This window comes from Bos taurus, chromosome 16, assembly GCF_002263795.3.
Source record: "Bos taurus isolate L1 Dominette 01449 registration number 42190680 breed Hereford chromosome 16, ARS-UCD2.0, whole genome shotgun sequence".
NCBI lineage: Eukaryota > Metazoa > Chordata > Mammalia > Artiodactyla > Bovidae > Bos > Bos taurus.
Window position 1 is genome coordinate 40,066,510 of NC_037343.1, and position 23,679 is coordinate 40,090,188.

The 23,679-nt window shown below is 35.9% G+C and overlaps 1 protein-coding gene across 7 annotated transcripts in view; it reads left to right on the plus strand.

The window, feature by feature from the left end:
• SUCO (SUN domain containing ossification factor) overlaps window positions 1-23,679 on the plus strand; it is an 89,676-nt gene that overhangs the window by 48,001 nt on the left and 17,996 nt on the right. For 4 of the 7 annotated variants that reach the window (XR_811924.4, XM_024976721.2, XM_010813240.4 and 1 more), the window contains exons 11-18: window positions 135-240; window positions 2,761-2,781; window positions 2,982-3,037; window positions 3,755-3,846; window positions 4,623-4,688; window positions 10,531-10,599; window positions 11,537-11,627; window positions 15,197-16,357. Coding sequence is in view for 6 of the 7 variants with exons in the window: in XM_024976721.2 (XP_024832489.1) it covers window positions 135-240; window positions 2,761-2,781; window positions 2,982-3,037; window positions 3,755-3,846; window positions 4,623-4,688; window positions 10,531-10,599; window positions 11,537-11,627; window positions 15,197-16,357 (1,662 nt within the window). In the remaining variant the exon portion in view is untranslated. The remainder of the gene's footprint in view (window positions 1-134; window positions 241-2,760; window positions 2,782-2,981; window positions 3,038-3,754; window positions 3,847-4,622; window positions 4,689-10,530; window positions 10,600-11,536; window positions 11,628-15,196; window positions 16,358-23,679) is intronic. The other 3 variants (XM_010813242.4, XM_024976722.2, XM_024976723.2) reach the window with 1 other exon arrangement.

Below are 23,679 nucleotides of genomic sequence, written 5' to 3' on the forward strand. Positions count from 1 at the left end.
AACTATGTTAAGTGAATGTGTTACCTGGAGAGGGGGAAAAAAAGTACAAGATCTCATTTGAAAATGATAGGACCTCTCAATGTGTGATTTATGATTTTCTAAAAAGGAATGTTAATTTTTTTTTTATTTTCTAGATACCCTACAAATAAATGGATTAAGCTGGGTACTTTCCATGGTAGAGATGAGAGGAATGTCCAGAGTTTCCCTTTAGATGAACAGATGTATGCAAAATATGTGAAGGTAATGTTTATCTTTACAGAACTGTGTTCTATAATGAAACATACCTATTATTCATACTTGATACCTCACCTATTTAGAAATAAGAAAAATTAAGAGGAAATGTATTGCTGTATTCCTTTTAATAAAATAATTCTTTCTTGAATATATTATTTTATGGGACAAATACTAATACATTCCCTTTTATGTAACTGGAAACCTAGGCTGGTTTTTTGATATCGTGGCTTTGATGAAATTCCAAATTATAACTCTTAATATTTTTGAAGTCTTGATATAAAATGTCATCTTTATAATATTATGTTTCTTTATATTTTAAAACCTGAATCAGTTACTCACTGCTGTCTTTAAAGCAGGTCTGGTTTCTTATCAAAATCTGATTCTGAGATTTCTATTTTAATGCCCAGTTATTTTTCATTATAGCTTTTTGTCTTTTGTATATTCAGGTGAAATATTATATGTCTAGGTAACAATTTCAAATAAAGTTTTAACCATTTAAATTCCTGCTGCAACCTAAATGTCCATTGACAGAAGAACAGATAAAAAAGCTGTGGTACATATATATGATGGAATATTATTCAGCCATAAAAGAGAACAAAATAATGCCATTTGCAGCAACACAGATGGACCTAGAAATTGTACTGAGTGAAATAAGACAGAGAAAGATAAATATCATGTCATATTGCTTATATGTAGAATCTAAAAAATGGTGCAAACGAACTACTTACAAACAGAAATAGAACTACAGATGTAGAAAACAAACTTATGGTTACCAGAGGGTAACGTGGAGGGTAGGAGGAGAGATAAATTGGGAGACTGGTATTGAGAAATGCACACTACTATACATAAAGTAGGTAACTAATAAGAACCTACCATATAGCACAGGAAACTCTTCTCAGTACTCTGTAATGACCTGTATGGGTGAAGAATCTAAAAGAGTGTGTATAAAAGAGTGTATATATATATATGTATGTGTATATATATATATATGATAAATTTTGCTGTACAGTGGAAACTAATGCACCATTGTAAATCAACTATACTCTAATAAAAGCCATAAATTCCTACTGCCTCTCTCACCAGTCTTGAGGTGGAATTATCTACCAAAATAGAATTATTATCACTCTTGAATTTAGACAAAATATGGGAATTTCTTACTCCTTTTTACTTCTTCCTTTTTTTCTTTATGATACTATAGCCATACCTTAAAGTACAACTGTGTTGTTAGTAAGACCTTTTGGAATGACAGCAGCTCTAATTTTCTTCCTAATTATTTCTTCTTTAAATGTGAAAACTTAAACCTACCTACTCGTCTCTTGGGATTTTACTTTCTGTGTCTTTTGTAAGCATGTATTAAATTGGCTTCTGTAAATGGGTAAACTTGTAGTATTCCTACTCTCCATATAAAAATATTTTTATAAATATGCTGTTTTTAAAGTACAGTTGATATTTTCAGTTAATGATTCAACAGTGTTCAGAAAAATGATGATACATTTTCAGTTTCTTTTTAAAGTGAGTTCTGAACCAGTTTAATGACCTTTTTATGTAGCAGTTTCTATACTGTAATGCCAAAAAAAAATACATAAAATACTTTGGCAGATGATACAATACCTGATTTTGCAATGAAAACAACTCACATGTTGTGAAATAGTTCCAAGAATCATTCTTTATAGAGTCTACTTTGTTAATAACAGAACATTTTATTAGTGATAACAGAAAAATCCTATATAAAGCTCCCTACTTTGTCTTCTTTATAATGGGAGACTATAGAGCATTTTGATGACTGGTTTTCTTAAAAGCCCTATTTGGTAGATTTAAACCTAAAAGCAAAAAACATTTACTTCTGATTCTTATTTTATATTGATAAATGTTATATAAGTTTACCTGAGTTTTGCTCATCCCAAAAGAATTAAAACCCATATTTTAAAAAATGCTTTTTAATAGCTTATATTTTAAAAATGAATTGATAAATATCCTCTAGTTCTATAAGTTATACTTAAAATAGCAGTATGTCAGAAATCCAAATTTTCCCCAAAATAGTTTGTATATAGTATTGTGCAAGAATAAATATTATTTTTTATTATGTTAATCTTTTTATCAATATGTATGTTCATTAGATACGTATAGCCACATATAGGTATCAATGTATTAATATGTAGGTATATACATGATAACATTTATAATATTTAGTGTAATATAAGACAGGTTATTTCTAGATATGCTTTAATTACTTTTAGAATGCTTTCAGATCTAATGGATAAATAAAACAGCAGCAGTGGATTTTAGGTTAAAGTTAATTTATTTCATTACAGTTGCACTATATTTTCTAGTTGTGATGGTAAAAATAAATGCAAATCATTGCTTTGGTTTCTGCAAAGAAATGAGTACTACAATGTTATCCATCACAGTATATTGCTTTCTATACTTTAATTATACAATATAATTTACAAATATTGAATGTTGCTTATGGCATGTTATTCAGACTTCAGAACTGATTTCTTTTTCTTTTCCTTTCTCTTGCTTCAGATGTTCATCAAGTACATAAAGGTTAGCAACCTTCTCTTTTGCAATATTGAATAATAGGGCATGACATATTATTGCATGGCAAAGCAAAACTTTACAAATACTAGTTTTGGGGAAAATTAGGACTTTATTTTTAGAAATACTGTAATGAAAAAACAATATTTTGTTAGATAATTTCACATACACTGTGCTGGCTTGCCATTTTGTGTGCTTTTATTCTTTAGGTGGAGTTGGTATCACATTTTGGATCAGAGCACTTTTGTCCATTAAGCCTTATAAGGTAATACAGAGCAAAAATATTTACGGAGTGGTTTAAAAAGAAAAAAAGGCAACATAAAAATCCCAGTATATTTAAAGTGAAGAAATCATTTGTTATTACGTGAGATAACACCATAAAAAAGATACTGCTAAACCTTTCTTCCTTTTGCATACAGTTTAGAAAAGTGTAAAAATTTAGATAGGAATTTGGCATGTATCATTTCTAATTTTTTTTGAGAATTTATATTCATAATTATATTTTTGAAAAAAGTATTTTAAATTTTTTATGCTGAACTATATGTATTTTGCAGTTTCATTTTGTATCTATCAGTATGATTTGATAATGACTGTAATAGTATATTTCTGATTTCTTTAAACTGCTATGTAAGTTTCACAATCTGAATAAACCACGATTTGTGAATCCTCCTTAAAAATTTTTTTTTCCTTTGTTAGGAAAAAAGAACCTTCATTTTATATGTTCAGTTTAGCTTGCTTGATATGATAATAAATGGAAACATTTTAGGCCAATAAGTCATTGGCCTATTAGTCATTATATTTTTAAATGCCTTAAATAGATTAACATTGTAATGAAAACAGTGGATTGAGAAAGTCATTGTTTTTGAGTTCAAAGTTAACGATGCTCAAAACAACCAAAATTATTATAGTTTGTCATTTATTATGAAGAGATGAGTCTTAATAAGACATTAATGAAAAACTTCAATGAAATTGTTGTTAACAGGGTTTTTGGCACTAGCATGGTGGAAGAATATGAAGAGATTGCTGATTCCCAGTATCAGTCAGAACGTCAAGAACTATTTGATGAGGACTATGGTGAGTGATTTTTAAAAAGTAACTATTTATGTATATGTTTTTGTTTTTTAAATGGGTAAATGTAGGTCACTTAAAAAGACTGCCATGATGATTAGTCTTTAGTTTATTCCTTGTTTTTAACCCTAGTAACTAATTTTCTCCTAAACCTATTTTCTAAAATAATTTTCTGCTTGTTGATCAGTTATTTGACTTGAAACTCCCTTTCATTACCCCAGTGCTAATAAATTATGGTTATATCCCTATGCCAGGCCCCAAAGCCTATTACTCAAAGGCAACTGACATAGTAGAATTGAGCATGAGTTTCTTTGATTTGCCTTTAGCCTAAGAGCAAGCAAGCAAGCATATTGAGGCATGAGTTTTTGAGAAATTCCCATGAGCCTGCAGAGGTCAGAGAATGTTTTATGACACCTTCCATTTCTATTTTGTTAAGTTCTTGTTTTAAGATGTCTTAAACTGTAGTCTGAAAAATCTAATTTTTGCATTCCCTAGTTTTCCCATAAGTGAAGTCATTTACTAGGGGTTGGTAAACTACACTGAAAGCTTGAATAAAAGTCTTATAAATGTGATTAAAATTTTTGCAAGCAGTAGAAATATATTCTTTGGTTTTTATCTGTTTGATAAATGGTTTATGAATTTCCTTTTTTGTGAATGTGCTTTGGATGTATAATGAAAACTGTAAAATTGTTTTGTCAACTGACTTGACATAATTTGTGCTTTTAAACATATCATCTGAGATAATTCTCAGCATAATTAACCTTCATTTTCTCTCTGAACAGATTACCCACTGGATTATAATACTGGGGAGGATAAATCCTCAAAAAACCTTCTTGGTTCTGCTACAAGTGAGTATTTGGGGGTTTTTTCTAGTCACTATTATTAAAGTATATCTCAACTTCTGTTTCCCGGCATATGTGAACATTTTGTTTTGAAGTTTAGGGGGCTCCTTCTGTCTTAGTGTTGAACTTTGAGTTGAAATAAAAGAATACTTTTTTAAAGTATTTTCATAGGAATAAAGTAGAATATATGTAAACAAAGAAGAGAGGCAAAATGCAAGCATAGGTCGGTTCTTTTACAAAAATGAAGTAGTTGTATTTTTAGGCAAGTTCCTTAGAGTGAAGAATGGGATATGAACTTACTTGGGGAAAGAATTGTTAAAGAGGTCCTAGACCGTATAAATAAGAGCATCTAGGTAATCATACTTGGTAGGAAAGGAGTTTATTTTGGAAGTGGTACTCATCAGTGAAATCCTACCAAATGAGGATTTGTTAATGTATGGATATGGTTAGTTTCCTGATTAATTATAAAGCATAAAGGCTGTTCTTATTCATGATAATGGTGATTCCCAAGCAGTAACAATAATAGTGATAATAATACACTCTTTGTAAACTGAAAAAAAAAAGGACTAAGATACTAGTTGTTTAGCTTCTTGTCTTGCCAGCCTATTATCTGAACTTATAGATAGGCTAGCCAAGTAGACTCCTGGAAAGACCTTTACCGACTGACAGTTTATTTTTACTGTTAGAATGCAGGTAGGTGTATTTTACATTTGTTATTTTTGGTTAGTCCCCCAAAATAAGGACTTTTTATTTGGAGGTTAATAATTGAATTTAATGAAAGTAAATCTTAGTAACATAGAAGACGATTTGTGCGTTTTTATTTTACTCTTGAGTTGTTTGAATCCCAGTCTGTCTATATTGTCTTCATAGCTTTTTAAGGTACTCAACCAGTAGTACCTATACTTAGGCAGATATTTGGGTGACTACACTATATGAAATTAAGAGTCACTTGTCTTTCTTCTCATCTTTTATCTTTTTCCCTTTCTTCCTTTCTTGTCCTCTCCCTCTCCATAGAAGACTATAGATTTCAGTGGACTTTCTTAGGGAATAGGAAAAAGAATGTTAAAAAATAACTGCATAAAGGGAATGCTTTTATGTAATATTTAACTTTGTTATAGATTAGCTTAATATATTTTTACTCTGTTGCTAGTCAACTGACTTTTTAGATATTATTGATTACTTTTAAGTGTATCCTTAGCAATTTCTTGGAGAAGGCAATGGCACCCAACTCCAGTACTCTTGCCTGGAAAATCCCATGGACGGAGCAGCCTGGTAGGCTGCAGTCCATGGGGTCGCTAAGAGTCAGACACAACTGAGCGACTGAGCGACTTCACTTTTCACTTTCATGCATTGGAGAAGGAAATGGCAACCCACTCCAGTGTTCTTGCCTGGAGAATCCCAGGGACGGTGGAGCTTGTTGGGCTGCCGTCTGTGGGGTTGCGCAGAGTCGGACACGACTGAAGTGACTTAGCAGTTAGCGATTTCTGCTGATGATAGCATTAAAAACAGGTGCCTCATTCGCTGCTATGGGATAGTTTTTTAGAAATGAGACAATGATGCTATTTTATTTAATTGGATGTTAAGATGTTTGTTCTTGTCCTTAAATTTGTAGTTTAAAATTTATATTTTAAATTAAATATATTTATTTATATTTAATATATTTAAAGTTTATATTACGTAATAGTCATCATATCATAATTCAGTAATGCTGATTTAGCTGTGAGGCGGCATTGTTATTTTATGGGGTCAGAAAATAGCCCCAGACTAAAAGTTCTCTAGTTTTTGGTGGTTACTGGGAACAAAGGAGCACCTTCCAGAAGTAATGATTTACTATAGTTTTAGATAGGGGAAAATTTTGTTGATATTTTGCTTTCTTTCTCTATCTTCCTGTGGGATTAACTCCAAGACAGCATTAAAATGTTTTCAGTAGAGGACATTTCCTTATTTGTAATCACTTCTCTGACTGATGTATTACTTTAATTAATGAGACATAGAATTTTTTTAGACCCTATTTTCTGGATCTTTTTCCTTGAAGATATGTTTCTTGGTAACACATTTCATTTTTGTTTCTATGGCTTTCTGGAAGAGCAGTCCATTTACGTTCTGGTGTTCCTAGGTGTTGAAAAATTTTGTATAGTGGAGACAAGGTGGATGGGAGGATATCAGCTGAGCCCAAGTATGAGAGGTTTAAAAAGATATCCATTTCTTGATGTTTCAGAACAAGAGAGGTGGTAGTAGCTGAGTGATAAGACTTTGCTGTTATTAAGTTAATAAGCATGACCTAATACTGCTGCCTTTGATACCTATATCCTTCTGGTTTTCTCTGAATAGTCTAGACTGGTTTTGAGCTTGACCTAGTTACTTTCTCCAATGTAATATAATGTTAGGAAAAAATAACAAGGTGGAATCAGGCCAAAGAGCTCGTCTCTGGCAGTGGAATGTCTGAATTTGACTATAATCATCACCACTTTCTAAATTAGCTTGAAATTGGCCAATTTTGCACCTAATTTATTTTTAATATTTACACAATGTCTCCAAAACAGAATTCTGTGCCTTTAATTTAAAAGAGAAACTCTTTTTTTCTTTTGCTATTGAGTAATTGGTAGTCACAGGAAATATATGTCACCAGAGTATGTTGCTTCTAATGGGACTTGATTGTCAAAGAGCATGCATGCTACTCTAATAAGCATGCTGCTTATTTAGACATTTTTGATATTATATAATTTACTGAACTTCCAGAAAGGAGAGAGTACTATCTTAGAGCAACATTCTTGGCTTTCTATGTTTGCCAATTCTGGGACTCTTCTGCCTGAATCTTTTGTTTACATTCTTGAGCTAGAGCATTTACATATTTTACATCAACAGAAATTCTTCGTATCAATCTACTCTACTTGTGCTTGGTCATGTGGGTCTTCCAGGCCACTCTCTACTTTGATATTCTTGCAAGTCTGCCTTTACTTCTAAATATGATCTGTATTTTATTAGAGTCATCAGATTTGCTAAGGGCCAGATTTCTGCTTCTCTTTCTGCATAAGTTTAAGACAAACTGTAGTTTTTGTTTTAAGTCAGAATACTTTTTATGAATGTATTTATTTTAAGATCCTAGAAGGAGTAACAGAGAATGAAGGTAGGTGTGTTGCAGAGTTAGTAGCTCAGTACACATAGGAGGAAGTAGTTTTTTTACTGGTTTGTCTTGTGTTGTAGCATAGGCATTTGGTTTTCTGTATCAAAAAGAGCCATTGGTGTGTTGGGGACTTAGTGTATATAACATGTTGATATTTGGTCCGTAGGAGAGAGTTTCATTCCTAAAGTAATGGGATGGGATGAATAAGTTACCCAATTCAAGAGAAAGGAGTTGGCAAATCCATGAGAAATTGAGAGCAGGAGTCTAGTATTGCACTATATTCCAAATTGTTGCTTTTACCCTTTAGCCTTTCTGAAGGCTTTTCAGTGATTAGATTATGATCGTGACAAGTAGTCATGTGTTTAGATGCAAAGTGAGACTGGTAAGAAAATTCACAAAGCTGCTTTCTCCCAAAAGAAAAAAACTGTATTTGACAGCATTCTGTGAACATAGCAAGATTATTTCTTAATAGGTTAAATGGGCTGAGAAAGAAGAATCTGCCAGATTTTGCTTTTGTTACCAAATGGCTCTCTGAAATAATAAACAATATTTTTAAATGATGAGTAGTATGTACAAATCTTCCTTATTTTAGGTACTAGTATAAAAATTTATATTAAAAAGTAGTACTCTAAAACTTCTTTCTCTACACAGATCAACAGATACAGATTTTTAAAGCTTTTAATAATAATACCAAAAAATTTAAATGCAAAAATTTGAAATCTGAAGTAAGATTGCCCTTTGAAGCAAGTATAAGGGACTTAGAATATAAACTTAATTTCAGAATTTGGGTTCTGTGAGCAGTCAATTTTGATTGAACTTCAGCTGTCAGGCTAAGTAGAGGATCAGATACTACTGTTGAAATATTCAGTGCAGTTCAGTCGCTGAGTCATGTCCTGACCCTTTGTGACCCCATGGACTGCAGCATGCCAGGCTTCTCTGTCCATTACCAACTCCAGGAGCTTGCTCAAACTTATGTCCATAGAGTCATCCAACCATCTCATCCTCTGTCGTCTCCTTCTCCTCCTGCCTTCAATCTTTGCCAGCATCACTGTCTTTTCTAATCAGTCGGCTCTTCACATCAAGTGGCCAGAATATTGGAACTTCAGCATCAGTCCTTCCACTGAATCTTCAGGACTGATTTCCTTTAGGATTGACTGGTTTGATCTCCTTGCAATATTGGTTGACATTAAAATTTGATTTATGAGGAAATACAAAGTTTCCATTGCTACTTAAGTTTTGTTTATAAGGGAATGGAGTTTCCATTTCCTGTTTTTATGCTGAGGTGTCCTTTAGCCTAAGATCTAAGACTGCTTCTCTGTTTTTACAGTTTCCCAGGTGAAAGGACAGGATTGACCAATAATCCTAGATATTTCAAAAGCAAATATAAAGCTTTTGTGTGTTCAAGTAATGATTGGAAACAAAGTACCACTGCTTGTTGTCTTTCAGATTATAGAATCATAGTTATGTAAAGTTTAAAATTAATAATTATGTACTACTAGTTATCACATTTAAAAGTCTAAAATCTCCTATTTTTACCTGTCATAAAACGTATGTTTACAGTATCAGCACCAGGTGACAGTGCTTGGCTTGTTCCCAACCTTCTGAATATGCTAGCTTTTCCTTCTTTAGATCCTTTCCTACTTCTCACATCTCTGGTTTTCATGAATGTGTGATGAAAACTCAGATCTCTTTTAGGAAAGGAAACCAAGATGGAAAAAAGTGATGAGGTTTAATATGTAGCCCCTGCCAGATGTTAGTATTTTAATGGTAGAAAAACCTGGTGAATTACCTTCTAGTAGAATTTCAGAGATTAGATTGGAGTTGGAATTTAATTTCCTGTGAAATTACATTTAATTACTAGAAGGAAGTCTTCTGTTCCAAGCCAGCTTTTTATGGAGTTATGATATTTCGTGGTCCTCATGTATCTTCAGCCGTTTATGTAGATATTAAGGTTTGTAGCACTTTACTCATCATTGAGATAACCACTTTGGAAAGAGAGGAAGAATTAGAAAGTATGCAGATTGCTTTACCTACAGCACTTAAGTTTTATGACTTTGACTTTTAATTCATCTTCCTGTGCCTATATTCACCCAGTTCAGAAAAGAATTTGTCATTTATTGTCCATAAAACATTGTTATAGGTCATCAAAGGCATGATTCTATGCAGTGTCAATTTGGGATTTAACCATATTACTTAGATATTTTATATTCATAGTTGAAAATAGTCTTTCTGCTGTCCTTTGAAGAATAATCTTCCTATTTATTTTTACCTATGAAAGACACATGTTTAGGAAAAGGATTTTTTGTTTGTTTTTGGTTTAAACTGTAGAACCTTTTTTTTAAAAAAAAAAAAAACAAGGCTTTTCTGTAAATTATGGGTTTTGGTTGTCACATTTTTTTCCTGTCTCAGTGCAGGCTATATGCTGAATATAACTTGAATCTTGTGATATGCTGAAGGTAGTATTTGCTGAAAGGTTTGGAGAAGTTTTGTAAAAAAAGTATAATTAGATTTTAAAATCCTTCTGAATATAAAAGTTCAGATTTATATATAATACTTTTTGCCTGAAATTTGTATCCTGTATTGGACTAATAGTAAGGTGAGCGAAAACGTAATTAGTCCAAAAAATGCAAAAGACCATTACAAATGGTTTTTTACTATCTGATATCAGTTATATGAAAATATTTAGGTGTATTAGTATCTTTTTCTGATTGAATTTTGTTTTAGATGCCATTCTAAATATGGTGAATATTGCCGCTAATATTCTGGGAGCAAAAACTGAAGACCTGACAGAAGGTACCTAATCATTTTATGGGTCTTTTAAATATATGATACTCCAGGGGTCTTCCTAGTTAGTAAAATTAATTAATAAGCCAAGCAGTTTGATTTTTTTATTTAGAAATACAGAAACCATTCAAAGGAACTTGCCAATCTTCTATTATTCATTGTTTATTTGAATTTCACAAGTTCTCTTTAATAAATAGGATCTTGTCTATATAAAAATCATTAATTTGATTTTTCACTCTTAACCTGCTGTAGAAGTATTGATTTTATCCCTAGTTCTTTCCTGAGGTTTTGATGCTCTAATGGTTACTTGAAGTATGCTTTTATTTACCAAATAGCAATTCAATTTAGAAAGTAATAGAAATATGAATATTATGAACAAGGGGAAACAATCTTGCCCTTTTTTTGTTTTCAAAAATACTTCATTCCATTTATAAAATAAGTCATGGGGTTGTAATATATAACATGGGGAATGCAGTGTGGTGGCAGATGGCAGCTAGACTTATTGTGATCATTTTGCAGTGTATACAAATGTCAAATCACTACGTTGTACACATGAAAATGGATATAATGTTGTATGTCAAATATACTTCAATAAAATTTAGTTCTAAGTGCAAACTTAAAATGTCCCATTTATTTCTTCTTATTCTCTTTAGTTAACTCCAGTGTCTTATTAATCATGTAAGATTACGCAAAACTCATAGTTACTTGCTTTAATTTTCTGAGAAGTTGAGAAAGAATATGCACTACTTAGAGTTGTGACTTTCAATGATTATTTCTTTTTAAAAGAACTTGATGGAAAAAAAAAAAGCAGAGTCTGCAGTAGAAAACCTGTTTGCCTTTTTTCTTCTCCCTTGAGAATCTAAAGTTCCTTATTTGTTATAGTGAAATATTTTCATGGTATAGCTTTTTAAAATTAAACTCAATATGGACATCTTTCTTAAAATAGGAAATAAAACTATATCTGAGAATGCTTCTGCCACAGCTGCACCCAAAATGCCTGAATCAGCTCCTGTTTCAGCTCCTGTTCCATCACATGAGTAAGTTATATTGGGATATTAGAGTTCTATTAAAAGGGAGATATACTTGTACATAAAAAGGTATTTGTGATCTGTGGAAAATGAAAAACTTCGAATCATGGGACAGACATTCCACAGCCACTTAAAACATCTTTGAGTTGCTTTTTGTATACTGGCAGTTCACCGTAGATAGACCAAATGTGCGTTATTTTGATATAGTGTTACTTTTATTATTTACAATACTTAATCTTTTCCTTATTGCAAATAATTAACTCTGCAGGTATAAGTTTGAGGACAAATTTTAAAGACCTGTTTTTATTGAGTTTGGATTTAAAAGCCTTGATTATTTATATATCTGTGCTATGCCTAGAAAGCTATACAGGATACCTGAAATACTTAGAGCAGTGATTTTTAAACGATGTGTTGGTCACACAGCTTACTCTTGGAGTGTTCAGTTTCTGAAATTGAATGATACAGGTCTTTCCCCAGGTTGCAGTGGTTACTTTGGGCAGGGATATATATGCGTCAGTCAGTCAGTTCAGTCGTTCAGTAGTGTCCGACTCTTTGTGACCCCATGGACTGCAGCACACCAGGCTTCCCTGTCCATCACCAACTCGGAGCTTACTCAAATTCTGGTCTTTTCTAGACCAGAGGTAGAGGTGATTAAGGTTTGTACCTCAACCTCTGATCTAAAATAGATAGGCTTATTAATGATTTGGGTTATTGGGATAATCTGGTTATAGTTATTATAAATTTAGCTATGTATATTTCATTAGATATACTCCCTGTAAACTTTGACAGACATTTCTCTCAGAGGAACTCTACATAATGAGGCAAGATATTTACATGAAACAGTTCAAGGTAATAAGTAATGAAACCTCAGTGAGCTTTGGAGCTGTAATTTCAAGGTAACTATGTTAATTTAAAAATGAGATTTTTGTGCTTTGACGGGCACAGTGTCAAATTTGCGTTTTCCTGAAATATAACATTATGTGTTACTGATTCCTAGATGGTCCTAAGAAATCTCTGGGATAGAAATTCTTGCTGTTTCTAATTATGTGGATCTGTCTCGGTTTTGTAACTAGGTTCTTCAGTGACTAACACATAGTATGTCTTTATTTTTCAAAACTAATTTTATTTTACACACACACACACATTTACCCCTTCATGTGTGTGTGTGTGTAAATATTTATTGAAAGATACCACATCTGGCTAATGTAGCAGTTTTTACTCTTTTGCTTTAGAGTTTTGTTTTTTAGTAGATATTCTTACATAAGTTTCTTTACTTAATGTTTCTTCATGTATGTTTGTTTTAAATTCTTTTTGATGATTATATGGCAGTCCTCTGAAAAAAATAAAAGAATCCATGATACAGTATCACTCAAAAGTTTTTATGAAATGATGACTTACTTTCTTTTCCCAGGTTTGAGTTTCTTAAAGTGTAACTCTGATTAGAGTGTATATAGATGATAGGGCTTCCCTGGTGACTCAGATGATAAAGAATCTGCCTTCAGTGTGGGAGACCTGAATTCGATCCCTGATCTTCTCTGGTTGGGAAGATTCCCTGAAGAAGGGCATGGCAACCCATTCCAGTATTCTTTCCTGGAGATTCCCCGTGGACAGAGGAGCCTGGCAAGCTACAGTCCATGGGGTCGCAAAGAGAAGAACACGACTGAGTGACTAAGCACAGCACAACACAAAGATAGTATAACTTAATTTTTACCAAATTATTCAATTTAGTTGTAAGAAATATTGTGTAGAGACTATATACAGCTGTCTATATCTGTATCATCTGTTAAGGGAAGCTTAGCCTAATTATGTTTTAATTTAGTCTGTTTACTATTTTATTATCAACAAAATGAAAGTCCAGCTTTTAGATATTGTCTTTTAAAAAAAATTTTCTGTAGAAAAAAAATTTTTTTAAATGTGGACTATTTTTAAAGCCTTTATTGAATTTGTTATGATATTACTTTTGTTTTGGTTTTTTGACTCTGAGCATCTGTTGATCTTAGCCTCCTGCTGCTGCTGCTGCTGCTAAGTCACTTCAGTCATTTCCGACTCTGTGCGACCCCATAGACGGCAGCCCACCAGGCTCCCCCGTCCCTGGGATTCTCCAGGCAAGATCACTGGAGTGGGTTGCCATTTCCTTTTCCAATGTGTGAAAGTGAAAAGTGAAAGTGAAGTCGCTCAGTCGTGTCCGACTCTTGGCGACCCCATGGACTACAGCCTACCAGGCTGCTCCGTCCATGGGATTTTCCAGGCAAGAGTACTGGAGTGGGGCGCCATCGCCTTCTCCTGACCAGGGATCAAACTCATACCCCTGCATTGTAAGACAAAGTTCCAGTCAGTGGACTGCAAAGGAAGTCCCTAGATACTGGTGGTTGTTTTTTATTCCTACTTTTGCTGTTACGATATTAGACTTCATTTAAAGACATTTCCTGGCAATTTTAGTAGTGTTTCACAGTAGGAAAATTTACATATGAAGATTTCTTTTTGGTATTCAAATTACTTTGTTTTTTTCAAATTATACCTTTGTTGCTACAAAGCCTGCACCTAGAAATTCATTACCTTTATCTTGGAAGGGACCACATAATTTTCAACACTGTTCCCACCAGCTTGAATTCCCCACTCTTCCCTACTGGACACGCATACTCCAGAGACCAAAGATAGGACTAAGTTAGTGACACTAATAGTTTATTATTAGCCAGGATTTCCATTACAATGGTTAAGTATTTAGCTTTCAATAGCAGAAAATTAGCCTAGATAATACTGTGATTATTTGGGGGGAGTAGGGATATTTTCTTCTTTCTAGAGCAGATAATCCTGTGTGTGTGTGTGTAATGCCACATTGAAATTCCTCAAATCTCCACAGAGAAATGATCTTTGAGAAATCTGCAGATGACCCTTGAATAATGGGTTTGAAGTGTACAGATCTATTTACACGTGGATTTTTTTCGTTAGTAAATACTGCAGTACAGATGATCTCGGTTGGTTGAATCTGTGGATGCAGAACTAAAGTATAGAGGAACTGTGGATATGGAGGACAGGCTGTAAGTTACACAGTGTGTAAGGCTGCAGCTCTGACTCGCTGCATACAGTTCAAGGGCCAACTGTAGGATGACTCTTGAAAGTAGGATACTCAGGCACAAAGTGCATTCGTAGTCCTGGGTTTTTGTTCTAACTGGGACTTGCATAGCCCTTGGGTAGCTCAGTTTCTGATATAAGGGGTGATAAAGCTTGTGATATTGATGAATATGGGAGGAAGGATACTATCTTCACTAAATGGAAATATATTCAGTAAAGGTACTATGTTCAGTAAATGGAAATATTCGCATAACAAACTATTCTTAAATAGGGATTAAAGACAAACTTGATTTGGTAAATATGGTGATTTGAATCATCTGGCTTGTCACTTGATAGATTATCTTTCTGTACCATTCCTGAATAATACTGTTTTTATAATGAAAGTGATTTAAAGGATAGTAATTCATTCAAAGTAAATTTGAGTGTTTTCTGTACTGCCCCTTCTTTTTATCTTATGTGTGATACATTTATTTTCCTTAAGCATAATTATGGATATGTATTTCTAGGTTTGAAACCACTGAAGGACACGTACATGACATCGAGTCATTGTCACCAGATACTACAAAAGAAAGTCCCATTGTACAGCTAGTTCAAGAAGAAGAGGAGGAGGCAAGTCCTTCTACAGTGACCCTTCTGGGTAGTGGTGAACAAGAGGATGAAACATCACCTTGGTTTGAGTCAGAGACACAAATATTTTGCAGTGAACTCACCACAATTTGTTGTATTTCTAGTTTTTCGGAATATATATATAAATGGTGTTCAGTTAGAGTTGCTCGTTATCGGCAACGCAGCAGAACTGCTCTGAGTAAACAAAAAGAGTATCTTATGTCAGCTGAACCACCACTAGTACTTCCTGAAGAACCAGTAGATGTTTCATTATTGCAGCCTCCAGGTGGAGAGCCAGACAGTAATAAGGAAAAGGACGCTGAAACCAGTGTTCTAGATGATTTAAGTGGTGTGCTCCAGGAAGATTTGATTAATCACACTTTAGATGCAATTGAACTTGAACCAAGCCATCCTCAAACTCTTTCTCAATCTGTTCTCTTAGATGTTACTCCAGAAATCAACTCATTATCTAAAATAGAAGTATCTGAGCCTGTTAAATATGAGGCAGGGCATTCACCATCACAAGTGATTCCCCAAGACAGTTCTGTTGAGGTTGATAATGAAACAGAAAAAAGATCTGAGAGTTTTAGTTCTATAGAGAAACCAACTGTGATCTCCGAAACAAAAATACTTGATAAAGTAATGGATAATGTTGTAAAAGAAGACATAAACTCTATGCGAATTACCACAAAGCTATCTGAAACAATAGTGCCACCTGTAAACACAGCTACTATGCCAGACATTGAAGCTGGGGAAGCCAAAATGAACATAGCTGACACACCAAAGCAAATTTCCACTCCTGTGGTGGATTCTTCTTCATTACCTGAAGTAAAAGACGACGAACAGTCTCCAGAAGATGTCCTTTTAAGAGGGTTACAGAGGACAGCTACAGATTTTTATGCTGAATTGCAAAACTCCTCAGATCTAGGATATGCTAATGGAAATCTTGTACATGGATCAAACCAAAAGGAATCAGTATTTATGAGACTTAATAACCGTATTAAAGCCTTAGAAGTTAACATGTCTCTCAGTGGTCGCTACCTGGAGGAACTTAGTCAAAGGTAAGCTTTCTTATGAATTAGCACAATCTACTTTGCACAGTGAGTTAAGTAGCAGAGTCTAATCTGACTAAAAGAGAGGATTTAATTATCTCATGATTCCTTGGGGGCTCAATGGTTAAGAACTTGCCTCCAGTGCAGGAGACATGGGTTTAATCCCTGGGTCAGGAAGATCCCCTGGAGAAGGAAATGGCAACCCACTCCAGTATTCTTGCCTGGGAAATCCCATGGACAGAGGAGCCTAGCAGGCTATAGTTGATGGGGTCGCAAGAGATCAGACACAGCTTAGCGGCTAAACAATGAATGTAATAGAAATAAGCAGCATTTTAGCTGGAGAGAGAAAGTTATTTGGATGTTGGTCAGTAATTTTAAGAAGTGATTTTCATTTTTAGAAATACTAAGTGACATAATAAATTTGAATTATCTATATCAGTTTCTCCTTTCTCCTGTTGCTTAACTTTAGCTACTTTTGCTGTTTCATTCCCAGAGCAGTCATGGAAAAATTAAAGTTTATAGACCTTAAAGCTCTTTGTGGAACTTGACTAGGTATTAATTAAGAATTTAAATAAGTGAATACTGGAATAGACTAAACTAGATAATTAGGCAACATTTGAACTCTTTCAGCAAGTATCCAGAATCCTAGTCCTAGTTGTAATAATTTATCTTCTTGTGCTTATAAAATGCCAGAGGCAATGTCAGTTTGCTTATGCAGTGATGAAGACCCCTGGCACAGTTCTCCACTTTTTAAGCCAATTTTTGTTATTGTTGTTGTTCCTTAAGTGTCATTGTGCCTTAGGACTTTTCCAACATTTTGTAACCACAAGGAGCTCAGTGCCCAGAATTTCTGAAATACTACCTTTTCCTAATCCTCCTAAATTAAAATGCTACTAATGAAATGTCTCTAAAGTCATTCAGTTCAGTTCAGTTCAGTCGCTCAGTCGTGTCCGACTCTTTGCGACCCCATGAACCGCAGCAGGCAGCCCTCCCTGTCCATCACCAACTCCCGGAGTCCACCCAAACCATGTCCATCGAGTCGATGATGCCATTCAACCATCTCATCCTCTGTGGTCCCCTTCTCCTCCTGCCCTCAATCTTCCCTAGCATCAAGGTCTTTTCAGATGAGTTAGCTCTTTGCATCAGGTGGCCAAAGTATTGGAGTTTCAGCCTCAAAATCATCATTATATGCTAAAAGATATTGCTTCTTAATTCATACATATACTTTATTGGCAAATTATACGTGGGTGTGTGTGCATGCTTGCATCATAACTTGCTCAAGCCTCTCCCCACTCCCACCCTTTTTACGCCCACTAAGGAACCACTGAAATCACGCATGGTAAACCTTTTTTTTTTAATTGAGATGTAATTGATGTGTAACATTATGTTATTTCGGGTATAACAATGATTTGATATTTGTATATGTTCTAAATGATTACCACAGTAAATCTGTTAATATGATCACCATGTAGTTACAGGTTTTTTTCCTATTGATAAGTTTTAAGATCTACTCTATTAGCAACTTTGAAATATACAATCCAGTATTATCAACGGTAGTCAACATGCTATATGTTATATTCTTATTCAGTTCAGTTGCTCAGTTGTGTCCAACTCTTTGTGACCCCATGGACCGCAGCATGCCAAGCCTCCCTGTCTATCACCAACTCCTGGAGCTTACCCAAACTCATGTCCATTGAGACAGTGAGGCCATCCAACCATCTCATCCTCTGTCGTCCCCTTCTCCTCCTGCCCCCAATCCCTCCCAGCATCAGAGTCTTTTCCAGTGAGTCAGCTCTTTGCCTCAGGTGGCCAAAGTACTGGAATCTCAGCTTCAACATCAGTCCTTCCAATGAACACCCAGGACTGTTCTCCTTTAGGATGGACTGGTTGGATTCCTTGCAGTCCAAGGGACTCTCAAGAGTCTTCTCCAACACCACAGTTCAAAATCATCAGTTCTTCAGTGCTCAGCTTTCTTCACAGTCCAACTCTCACATCCGTACATGACCACTGGAGAAACTCTAGCCTTGACTAGATGGACCTTTGTTGACAAAGTAATGTCTCTGCTTTTTAATATGCTGTCTAGGTTAGTCATAACTTTCCTTCCAAGGAGCAAGTGTCTTTTAATTTCATGGCTGCATTCACCATCTGCAGTGATTTTGGAGCCCCCAGAAATAAAGTCAGCCACTGTTTCCACTGTTTACCCATCTATTTGCCATGAAGTGATGGGACTGGCAGCCATGAAATTAAAAGACGCTTACTCCTTGGAAGGAAAGTTATGACCAACCTAGACAGCATATTAAAAAGCAGAGACATTACTTTGTCAACAATGGTCCGTCTAGTCAAGGCTGTGGTTTCTCCAGTGGTCATGTACGGATGTGAGAGTTGGACTGTGAAGAAAGCTGAGCACTGAAGAATTGATGCTTTTGAACTGTGGTATTGGAGAAGACTCTTGAGAGTCCCTAGGACTTCAGGGAGATCCAACCAGTCTATCCTAAAGGAGATCAGTCCTGGGTATTCATTGGAAGGACTGATGTTGAAGCTGAAACTCCAATACTTTGGCTACCTGAGGCGAAGAGCTGACTCATTTGAAAAGACCCTGATGCTGGGAAAGATTAATGGCAGGAGGAGAAGGGGACAACAGAGGATGAGGTGGTTGGATGGCATCATTGACTCAACGGACATGGGTGTTTGGGTGGACTCTGGGAGTTGGTGATGGACAGGAAGGCCTGACCTGCTGCAGTTCATGGGGTACCAAGGAGTCAGACATGACTGAGTGACTGAACTCAACTGAACTGATGGGACCAGATGGCATGATCTCAGTTTTCTGAATGTTGAGCTTTAAGCCAACTTTTTCACTCTCCTCTTTCACTTGAATTAAGAGGCTCTTTATCTTTAGTTCTTCTTCGCTTTCTGCTATAAGGGTGGTGTCGTCTGCATATCTGAGGTTATTGATATTTCTCCCGGCAATCTTGATTCCAACTTGTGCTTCTTCCAGCCCAGCGTTTCTCATGATGTACTCTGCATATAAGTTAAATAAGCAGAGTGACAGTATACAGCCTTGACGTACTCCTTTTCCTCTTTGGAACCAGTCTGTTGTTCCATGTCCAGTTCTAACTGTTGCTTCCTGACCTGCATATAGGTTTCTCAAGAGGCAGGTCAGGTGGTCTGGCATGCCCATCTCTTGAAGAATTTTCCACAGTTTGTTGTGATCCACACAGTCAGAGGTTTTGGCATAGTCAATAAAAGCAGAAATAGATGTTTTTCTGGAACTCTCTTGCTTTTTCAATGATCCAGCGAATGTTGGCAATTTGATCTCTGGTTCCTCTGCCTTTTCTAAAACCAGCTTGAACATCTGGAAGTTCACGGTTCACGTATTGCTGAAGCCAGGCTTGGAGAATTTTGAGCATTACTTTGCTAGCATGTGAGATGAGTGCAATTGTGCGGTAGTTTGAGCATTCTTTGGCATTGCCTTTCTTTGGGATTGGGATAAAAACTAACCCTTTTCCAGTCCCATGGCCACTGCTGAGTTTTTCAAGTTTGCTGACATATTGAGTGCAGCACTTTCACAGCATCATCTTTCAGAATTTGAGATAGCTGAACTGGAATTCCATCACCTCCACTAGCTTTATTTGTAGTGATACTTCCTAAGGCCCCCTTGACTTCACATTCCAGGATGTCTGGCTCTAGGTGAGCAGTCACACCATCATGCTCATCTGGGTCATGAAGATCTTTTTTGTACAGTTCTTCTGTGTATTGACTATGCCAAAGCCTTTGACTGTGTGGATCACAATAAACTGTGGAAAATTCTTCAAGAGATGGGAATACCAGACCACCTGATCTGCCTCTTGAGAAATTTGTATGCAGGTCAGGAAGCACATTAGAACTGGACATGGAACAACAGACTGGTTCCAAAGAGGAAAAGGATTTCGTCAAGGCTGTATATTGTCACCCTGTTTATTTAACTTATATGCATAGTACATCATGAGAAACGCTGGACTGGAAGAAACACAAGCTGGAATCAAGATTGCCGGGAGAAATATCAATAACCTCAGATATGCAGATGACACCACCCTTATGGCAGAAAGTGAAGAGGAACTAAAAAGCCTCTTGATGAAAGTGTAAGTGGAGAGTGAAAAAGTTGGCTTAAAGCTCAACATTCAGAAAACGAAGATCATGGCATCTGGTCCCACCACTTCATGGGAAATAGATGGGGAAACAGTGGAAACAGTGTCAGACCTTCTTTTTCTGGGCTCCAAAATCACTACAGTTGGTAACTGCAGCCATGAAATTAAAAGACACTTACCCCTTGGAAGGAAAGTTATGACCAACCTAGATAGCATATTCACAAGCAGAGACATTACTTTGCCAACAAAGGTTTGTGTAGTCAAGGCTATGGTTTTTCCAGTGGTCATGTATGGATGTGAGAGTTGGACTGTGAAGAAGGCTGAGCACCGAAGAATTGATGCTTTGAACTGTGGTGTTGGAGAAGACTCTTGAGAGTCCCTTGGACTGCAAGGAGATCAACCCTGGGATTTTTTTGGAAGGAATGATGCTAAAGCTGAAACTCTAGTACTTTGGCCATCTCATGCAAATAGTTGACTGTTGGGGGCAGGAGGAGAAGGGGACGACAGAGGATGAGATGGCTGGATGGCATCACTGACTCAATGGACGGGAGTCTCAGTGAACTCCGGGAGTTGGTGATGGACAGGGAGGCCTGGCGTGCTGCTGTTCATGGGGTCGCAAAGAGTCAGACACGACTGAGCGACTGATCTGATCTGATCTGTGTATTCTTGCCACCTCTTCTTCATATCTTCTGCTTCTGTTAGGTCCAAACCATTTCTGTCCTTTATTGAGCCCATCTTCACATGAAATGTTCCCTTGGTATCTCTAATTTTCTTGAAGAGATCTCTAGTCTTTCCCATTCTGTTACTTTCCTCTATTTCTTTGCACTGATCACTGAGGAAGGCTTTCTTATCTCTCCTTGCTATTCTTTGGAACTCTGCATTCAGATGCTTACATCTTTCCTTTTCTCCTTTGCTTGCACTTCTTTTCACAGCTATTTGTAAGGCCTCCCCAGATAGCCATTTTGCTTTTTTGCATTTCTTTTTCTTAGGAGTGGTCTTGTTCTCTGTCTCCTGTACAATGTCACGAACTTTGTCCATAGTTCATCAGGCAGTCTATCAGATCTAGTCCCTTAAATCTATTTCTCACTTCCACTGTATAATCGTTAGGGATTTGATTTAGGTCATACCTGAATGATCTAGTGGTTTTCCCCACTTTCTTCAATTTAAGTCTGAATTTGGCAATAAGGAGTTCCTGATCTGAGCCACAGTCAGCTCCTGGTCTTGTTTTTGCTGACTGTAGAGTTTCTGCATCTTTGGCTGCAAAGAATATAATATATCTGATTTCGGTGTTGGCCCTCTGGTGATGTTCATGTGTAGAGTCTTCTCTTGTGTTGTTGGAAGAGGGTGTTTGCTATGACCAGTGCATTCTCTTGGCAAAACTGCATTAGCCTTTGCCCTGCTTCATTCTGTACTCCAAGGCCAAATTTGCCTGTTAACTCCAGATATTTCTTCACTTTCTACTTTTGTATTCCAGTCCCCTATAATGAAAAGGACATCTTTTTGAATGTTAGTTCTAGAAGGTCTTGTAGGTCTTCATAGAACCATTCAACTTCAGCTTCTTCAGCCTCACTGGTTCAGGCATAGATTTGGAGGATCACCGTGATAGTGAATGGTTTGCCTTGGAAATGAACAGAGATCATTCTGTCATTTTTGAGATTGCATACAAGTCTGCATTTTGGACTCTCTTGTTGACCATGATGGCTACTTCATTTCTTCTAAGGGATTCCTGCCCACGGTAGTAGATAATAATGGTCATCTGAGTTAAATTCACCCATTCCAGTCCATCTTAGTTTGCTGATTCCTAGAATGTCGACATTCATTCTTGCCATCTCCTGTTTGACCACTTCCAATTTGCCGTGATTCATGGACCTGACATTCCAGGTTCCTATGCAATATTGCTCTTTACAGCATCGGACCTTGCTTCTGTCACCAGTCATATCCACAACTGGGTGTTGTTTTTGCTTTGGCTCCGTCCCTTCATTCTTTCTGGAGTTATTTCTCCATTGATCTCCAATAGCATGTTGGGTACCTACCTACCTGGGGAGTTCATCTTTTCAGTGTCCTATCTTTTTGCTTTTTCATATAGTCTTATTACTTCATCATTTTAAGTTGTACCCTTTGCCCACCTATTCCCCCTGCAATTGACAATCACCAGTCTGTTCTCTGTATCTATGAGTTTAAGATTTTTGTTTTTAATTCCACATGTAATTGAGATCATGTGATATTTGTCCATCTCTGGCATGTTTCTCATAGCATAGGCCCTCAAGGTCCATCCATGTTGTCACAAATGGCAAAACTTCCTTCTTTTTTATGGTTGCATAATATTCCATGGTATACACACACCACATTTCTTTATCCATTCTTTTGTTGATTAGTTTGCTTCCACTTCTCAGCTATTGTACATAATGCTGCAGTGAATATGGGATGCAGGTATCTTTGCAGGATAGTGTTTTTTGTTTCCTTCAGATAAATGCTCTAAAGTGGAATGGCTAAGTCATATGGTAGTTCTGCTTTAAATTTTTTGAGATACTACCATACTGCTTCCTGTAGTGTCTACACCAGTTTACATTCCTACCAACTGTACAAGCGTTCTTGTTTTTGTACATCCTCTCGAACATGTTATTTTTTTGTCTTTTTGATGATAGCTATTTTAATAGATGGGGTGGGGGGTGATAACTTCATTGTAATTTTGATTTGCATGTCCCTTATGATGTTGAGTATCATTTCATCTTCTTCCATCTATTTGTTTTCTTTGGGAAAATATTCAAATTCTCTGCCAATTTTTAAATGGTTTGTTTTTTGCTGTTGAGTTGTATGAATTCTGGATGTACTCAATATACTGGGTATTAACCCCTTATAAGATTAATTAATGGCTTGCATATATTTTCTCCCATTTGGTAGGTAGCCTTTTCATTTTGTTGATGGTTTCTTTTTCTGTGTAGCTTTTCAGTTTGATATAGTTCAACCTGTTTTTGTTTTTGGTGTTAAATCCAAAAAACATTTCTGACTGAATTCAAGGAACTTACTGCCTATGTTTTCTTCTAGGAGTTCTGTTGTTTCAGTTTTTACATTTAAGTCTTATATACATTTTGAGTTTTTTGTGTATGGTGTAAGATAGGGGTCCAGTTTCTGTTGCTTGTGGGTGTTTGGTTTTCCTAGCACCATTTATTGAAGTGACTGTCCTTTCCCCATTGTGTATTCATAGAT